Consider the following 7,539-nt stretch of genomic DNA (forward strand, 5'->3'; position numbering starts at 1 on the left):
TTTAAGTTTGGGTTTTGGGCAATCAAATATTAGGATTTCCAAATATTAATGGAAATGCAAAATTAATCGACTTACCGGCCATAAGGGACACCCATAAAACTTTCTCTCTTCATTTACTCCCTTCTTTGCAATCCTTATCACTGATCTCAAATTGTGATTACAGGCTAGGTTGCACGGACACGCCTAAAATTGGGCGTTCCCGTGTCGGACACCGTGTCGGACACGGACACGCGTAGGACACGCCCCAAAACGTTTTGGACACGCCAAAAACCGTGTCCTATTTTTTTTTAAAAAAAAAACCGTGTCGGACACGGCCCAACTAAATTGGACACGGCCCGTGTCTTATGGACACCCCTAATATTAGATTTTGAAAACAAAATCTAATTTCATATGAATCATATCACGCGTTCACGACAATTCTCTCCAGTTCTCCTTTACTCCTCCTACCCAATCGCCACTCCCCACTTCGCCAGTCAGCCTCGCCTCCTCCGGCCGCCGGCCGCCGTTATTTCTTGGTCGCAGTCAACCTTTCTTGCCGACGACTTCTGCAGTTCTGCTCACTGAAGAGGTAATTTTCACCTTTCCCTAATTTATCAATCTAGGTTTAATTAATCAATCTAGGTCTAATTTCTGAAAATTAATTGATATTATTTATTATTATTGTTGTTGTTGTCGACTTGTCGTTACATCAAACTGAGGGTTTTCAATTTGGATATTGGTTGTTTGATTTGGGGGTAATTTCGAAAACTAGGGTTTGGTTGATTTGGGGTAATTTGGATATTGATTGTTTGAATTAGTAACATTTACCGAAGAAAACAAGCAGATTGTGTGAAAACAAGCAGATTATGAGATGGATAGTGTTTGTATATATGTATGTCGTATGATTGAACATAGTGGGAATTGAAAACGAAATCAACTCGTTTACTTCTACAAGTTAAACACTGAGTTACTTCTGTCCTTTACTCGTAGTCTAATTCCTGTAGACTCCTACCTAGGTTGCTCACTGACCGTCTGACCCTCCTGTGTGCCTGCATTTCAGGCCTGATTACTTGTATCTGTGCTGCATCCATAACATATGTTGTTGCTTTTTAATGTAAATATTTTGCAGACGATATTCAATTTGATAACTATGGATTCTAGTGGTGGTAGTGCTAGTGCTAGTACTCAAAGTGATGACATTGAGGATACTCCTTTGTGGAGATTTGTTGATAAGGGGCCCAAATTAGCAAATGGCGGAGGCAATGCGAGTTTTAGGTGTCACTTTTGTAATCTTGTTAGGGGTGGCACTTATACTAGAGTGAGGGCTCACTTGTTGAAAATTCCGGGGAAGGGAGTTAGTACGTGTGAGAATCTTTCAATCGATGATCAAGTTAAATTGAAACAATTGGATGATGCGGTGGAGGCTAAAAAAAGAGCTGCTGCAAAACCAAAAGTTCCTCTTTTTCCTAATGAATCTTCTTCTTCCGATGTTAACTCTAGACAACCACATATCCAAATTGGTAAAAAAAGAAAATCCATCAATACCATTCCTATGACTCTTAATATACAAAGTCGTAACCATTTGGATGCGGAAATTGCTAGAATGTTTTACACGGGAGGGTTACCTTTTAATCTTGCAAGGAATCCTTATTATGTGAGGTCTTACTCCTTTGCCGCTTCTAACCAAATCCCGGGCTATACTCCTCCGGGATATAATAAGTTGAGAACAACCTTGCTTCAACAAGAAAAGCAAAATGTTGAGAGGTTGTTAGAGCCTATTAAGAGTACTTGGAAAGAGAAAGGAGTTAGTGTAGTAAGTGATGGTTGGAGTGACTCACAAAGGAGACCTTTGATCAATGTCATGGTTGCTTGTGAAAGTGGTCCTATGTTCATCAAAGCGGTTGATTGTTCGGGTGAGGTGAAGGACAAAGAGTATATAGCCTCTTTGCTAAGTGAGGTAATAGATGAGGTTGGCGATCAAAATGTTGTGCAAGTGTTAACGGATAATGCAAGTAATTGTAAAGGTGCGGGGGAGTTAATTGAGGGAAGATATTCACATATATATTGGACGCCATGTGTTGTCCACACTCTTAATCTTGCTTTGAAAAATATTTGTGCGGCTAGAAACACTAATAATAATGAAGAAACTTATAATGAGTGTCATTGGATAACGGAGATTCATGTAGATGCTTTATTTATAAAGAACTACATAATGACCCATGGCATGAGGCTTGCAATTTTCAATAAGTTTTCTCCTTTGAAATTGCTTTCCGTTGCCGATACTAGATTTGCTTCTATTGTTGTGATGCTTAAAAGATTGAAACTTCTTAAAACCTCCTTGCAATCAATGGTAGTTAGTGAGGCGTGGACTACTTATCGTGAAGATCGTCGTGGGCAAGCTGTACTTGTGAGGGAAAAGATCTTAGATGATGGTTGGTGGGACAAAGTTGATTATATCCTTGAGTTCACACGTCCTATTTATAACATGATAAGAGATTGTGATACGGATAGGTCTTCACTTCATTTGGTATATGAGAGGTGGGAGGGTATGTCTTTCAAGGTCAAAGAGGCTATATACAAGCATGAGCATAAGTGTGCAAGTGAAGAGTCCACTTTTTTCAAGGTGGTGGAAAGCATTCTTACAAGTCGTTGGAGTAAAACTAGCACTCCTCTACATAGCTTGGCACATTCTTTGGTTCCAAGGTAACTATACTAATTTATTTTGTTTTTTTATACAAGCATGAGATTTATGTCACCTTACCTTTCTTCTTCGCCGTTTTCTAAACTATAAGTCGCCCGTTTTCTAAACTATAATTTGCCATTTTCTAAACATTGTGACCATTTTCCAAACTATAATTTGGTCATTTTCGTCCAGTAACTATATTTGTACTTCCACTTTGAACAATTAAGTCGACCATTTTCTAAGTTGTCGGTGACCAATTGATGCAACATTGATGCGACTAGCCATTTTCGTCCGTAACTAATTTTGTTGTCATAATCCATAATACTTGTTTTTTCTCTCTAAGGTTCTACACTCAAAAGTGGCTTGATGAAATTCCCGGTCGAGTTGCTCCACATGTTGATAATGAAGTCTCGTCTTCAAGATTGTCTTGTTTTAGAAGACTTTTCCCATGTGCGGATGATAGAAGAAAAGCCAACACCGAGTATGCCATCTTTTCGAGAAGAGATCATGACATTTTTAAAGACTTAGAATGTGTAGAAGACATGTCTCTAATGGAAGCAAAGCATTGGTGGGCTACTTATGGTTCCATTGCTCCTAATCTTCAAGGTTTGGCATTCAAGTTGTTAGGCCAACCTTCTTCTTCTTCTTGTAGTGAAAGAAATTGGAGTATCTACAAGTTTATTCACTCTTGTACTAGAAACAGACTTACTCCAAAACGAGCCGAAGACTTGGTAAGAATTCATAATAATTTACGCTTACTTTCTAGAAATAGTGAAGAGTATATCAAGGGAAGAACCAAGATGTGGGATGTTGGTGGAGATGAGCATGATAATCTTGATGAAGTTGGTTGTCTTGATGTGGCTAATCTCTCCCTTGATGAGCCTGACATGGAAATGATGCTCTTTGGTGATGATGGTGAAATTGGTGACTTTGGTGAGTTAGATGATCGTACATCGGGTAATGATGTTTGATGGGGTTTGTAATTTGAAACTTTTCATGCTTTTTATTTATTTTGTAAGACTTTTCATGCTTTGTAATTTGGAACTTTGTTGGTTGTAAGACATTTGATTTTCATGTATAAGACATTTTTATTGGTTGTTTTACGACTTTGTGACCTTTAAATGACCAAAGTTTAGATGTTGGTTGTAATGGCGTTTAAATTCCCTTTATTTTAATAGGTATATTAGTTTTTTTTTTGCCGTGTCCCGTGTCCTGAAAAAATCGGAGTGCCGTGTCCCGTGTCCGTGTCGTGTCCGTGTCCGTGTCCGTGTCCGTTTTGGTGCAACCTAGATTACAGGTAACATCCTTTGAGCTGTTTGAAGACAATGAATTTGAGGAGGATTCATATGGAAAATCCATTAGAAGAGAAGGAGAAAATCAATTGTTTTGAAAAAGTAAAAAAAAAAATAAGAACAGAGAAACCAAATACGATGATGAAATAAGAAGAAGAGAAAAAAAAAGAACAAGTGAGAGAAAAGGGAAAAAAAGACGAGCAGAAGAAGAAGAAGAACAAAGTTGAATAAAGTAGAAGATTAAGTAGAAGAAAAAGAAAATTTGGTCCCCACATCCAACTTAACCGGACAAAACAAGTTAAAAAAAGAGCAAGTTTATGATTTGATAAGTGGGTAAATAATTAGATTTGTTACGGGATTAAATAAAGATGGGATTAATAGTGGAATACGACCAATAGTATGGATTATTCCCGTTAATTTTTTCTAACATATAAACGCGGATCGGTTGAAGATTAGACAAAAATAAGAGAAGCAAAAGATGTATGGATTGCAATTAACAAATTTTACATCTTTTAGTTGGACATTTAGTTTTATTTTGCACGGTAGTTATTGTAATAACAATATTCAGAGAATATTTTAAATTTCATTATATATATATATATATATATATATATATATATATATATATATATATATATATATATATATATATATATATATATGAGTTCTAATGAGTCCTCCTCTCAAATTGAGTCCATAAGTCCCTCTAAGGGTCTTTGGATGGACTCAATGAATGGTTGAGATGCATTTGATTAAGGGCTATTAAAAAGAAAAGGTAAAAAATGTGGATGGTTGGATTGAGATGGGTGGTTGAGATTGAAAATTACCAAAAAAATTACCACTAATCAAATTTCTATACATTAATTAATTTTTCTTTCTCTCTCTAGCCCCTAATTAATCATTTTTGAGTTTCAGATTTCAGAAGTGTAAATGTAATGTTGTATGAGTTTTACAAGTGTAAATGTGATGTTTTACGAGTGTAAATGTAACATTTTAAGAGTGTAAATTTGATTTTTTGTGACGGAAATTTTGAATTTATATAATTTTAACATTTTACAAGTGTAAATGTGATGTTTTACGAGTGTAAATGTAACATTTTAAGAGTGTAAATTTGAATTTTTGTGACGGAAATTTTGAATTTATATAATTTTAACATTTTACAAGTGTAAATTTGATGTTTTACGAGTGTAAATGTAACATTTTAAGAGTGTAAATTTGATTTTTTGTGACGGAAATTTTGAATTTTTATAATTTTAATATTTTACAAGTGTAAATTTGATATTTTACGAGTGTAAATGTAACATTTTAAGAGTGTAAATTTGATTTTTTTTTGTGACGGAAATTTTGAATTTATATAATTTTAACATTTTATGAGTGTAAATGTGATGTTTTCCGAGTGTAAATGTAGTATTTTAAGTGTAAATTTGAAGGTTTTAGAGTGTAAATTTGGTCCTTAGAGTGTGGCTTCGGTCCTTTATAAGTGTAACTTTGGTCCTTTACGAGTAAAACTTTAGTCCGACTACCAACAAACACCACCACCGTCGTCCTCCACCACCAACTCATATCCACAAAAATATATGAGTGCAAATCTATATAAATTTAACGAGTGTAAATGTACAAATATACGAGTGTAAATGTAAAGAAATATGAGTGTAAATGTAAAGAAATACGAGTGTAATTGTAAAAAAATATGAGCGTAAATCTGAAAAATGCGAATACGAGTGTAAATATAAAGAAATATGAGTGTAAATGTAAAGAAACACGAATGTAACTGTAAAGAAATATGAGTGTAAATGTAAAGAAACACGAGTGTACCTGTAAAGAAATATGAGTGTAAATCTGAAAATTCGTGTAAATGCAAAAAAATATGAGTGTAATGTAAAGAAATGTGAGTGTAAATGTAAAGAAACACGAGTGTAACTGTAAAGAAATATGAGTGTAAATCTGAAAAATGAGTAAATGCAAAAAGATGTGAGTGTAAATGTAAAGAAATGTGAGTGTAAATATGAAAAATGTGAGTGTAAATGTAAAGAAATATGAGTGTAAATGTAAATAAATACGAGTGTAAATTTAAAGAAATATGAGCATAATAAATATATTTATGAGATCTAAGAATAAAAATCATGATAATGCGTTTTTTTTTTCAAAATCTACTATATTTATTAGATCTACGAATGTAAACTTAATAAAATCCAAGTGTAAATTAGCAACACAAAAACCGTGACACAAAGTCACAAACAAACCCATATCCACAAAACAAATCACCAACCTTTATATATATAAAGAAAAAAAAAACAACAAACAACAACAACGAATACACAAAACAAACCACCAACCTTTATATATAATAATAAAAAAAAAGAACAACAAAACAACGAACACTGAACACTGAACATCAACTTCATAAAGAACAAAATACATCAAAAGCAACGAACAACAAATCAACTTTTTTTTTTTTAAAAAAAAAAACAATTTAAAAAAATAAAAACTCAGATTTAGAAATATGAGGTGACGGTGGCGGCCACGTGTGGGTGGCGTTGATGTGTGCTCAGATCTGGCAGAGGAGGTAGGTGATTGTGGGTGACGGAAATAGAGGAAGAGAGGAGGGAGTTGTAATACTCCGTATTTATGGTCTTGGGGGTACTCTATCGAGTAGCCCTTACTCTGTCGAGTAAGGGTATGTTGCAGAATAAAATAGTTTCTGACCTGTTGGGCACTCGATCGAGTAGTGGGGCACTCGATCGAGTAGAGAAGGGTACTCGATCGAGTACCTTGGGTACTCGATCGAGTGTCCGGTTTTTACGGGGAGTTTTCTCGGGTTTTGTTAATTACGCGATTAAGGTATTTAAACCAATTCGTCTTTGTTCTAAATCACTTTTTACAAAACCTAAAACCTGTTTAAGAGAGAAAGCAACTTGTCTTCTTCCTAATCGCGTTCTTGACAATTCCCGGAGTTCAGACGGTCGGTTTGCATCGTAGTTCGTGTCGTTGGATTCCTTGCGTCGAGGGTAAGCTTTTAATGTAATTTATATAATGTTTTGTTAAGATTAGTGAAACCCTAATTTGGGAATTGGGGGTTTTTATGAATAGTAATTGAATAGTAGTATCTATGTGTTGTATGGTAGGAGGAGAGTTCATAGAAGAGGCGTTTTGAGACAGCTGTAGATACCGTCTGCGTGTTGTGCTTTCCAGGTAGGATTTCCTACTCAGTATTAGTCCCATAATGGGATATTGGTGATGTGCTGTAGTTAGTTGATTGATATGATGATTGTAATTGTAATTGTGATTGTGATTGTGGTTGTGTTTGTTGATGGTTCTCGAGATGCGTTCTCGGCTGAGTGGGGTCACTTGCGGGAGTGATCTCACGCCCTAGTTTCGCCCTTCGTGGAACCCGCCACGAAAGGGGATGTGCACATTAATGGACAAGGTTATCGCTCGTTCGATGAGCGGGGCTTAGGTGGGAACGGCTGCGGTCCCCCACTGGCAGGGCTGGTCCAGTGGACAGTCAGTGATTGAGACGGTTGGTTGGCTGTGTGTGTGTGTATGTGACAGTTCAGCTGTCTGTGTGTCTTATTGTTGTATTCT

At 35.7% G+C, this 7,539-nt stretch overlaps 1 protein-coding gene across 1 annotated transcript; it reads left to right on the forward strand.

Moving 5' to 3' along the window:
* The first annotated feature begins 209 nt into the window (after positions 1-209).
* LOC141643211 (uncharacterized) lies at positions 210-3,808 on the forward strand. The gene is made up of 3 exons (XM_074452259.1): positions 210-568; positions 1,109-2,682; positions 3,006-3,808. Exons 2-3 carry the CDS (start codon positions 1,130-1,132, stop codon positions 3,631-3,633), a joined length of 2,181 nt encoding a protein of 726 aa, XP_074308360.1. The 5' UTR covers positions 210-568; positions 1,109-1,129; the 3' UTR covers positions 3,634-3,808.
* The last annotated feature ends 3,731 nt before the right edge of the window (positions 3,809-7,539 follow it).

The sequence above is a fragment of the Silene latifolia genome, chromosome 2, assembly GCF_048544455.1.
Source record: "Silene latifolia isolate original U9 population chromosome 2, ASM4854445v1, whole genome shotgun sequence".
NCBI classification, from domain to species: Eukaryota; Viridiplantae; Streptophyta; class Magnoliopsida; order Caryophyllales; family Caryophyllaceae; genus Silene; species Silene latifolia.

Bases quoted from the DNA above. Each gene is read 5' to 3' on its own strand.
- LOC141643211 (XM_074452259.1), top strand. From the start codon at position 1,130: ATGGATTCTAGTGGTGGTAGTGCTAGTGCTAGTACTCAAAGTGATGAC. The intron at 2,683-3,005 runs GTAACTATACTA...TTTCTCTCTAAG, and splicing joins GCACATTCTTTGGTTCCAAG to GTTCTACACTCAAAAGTGGC.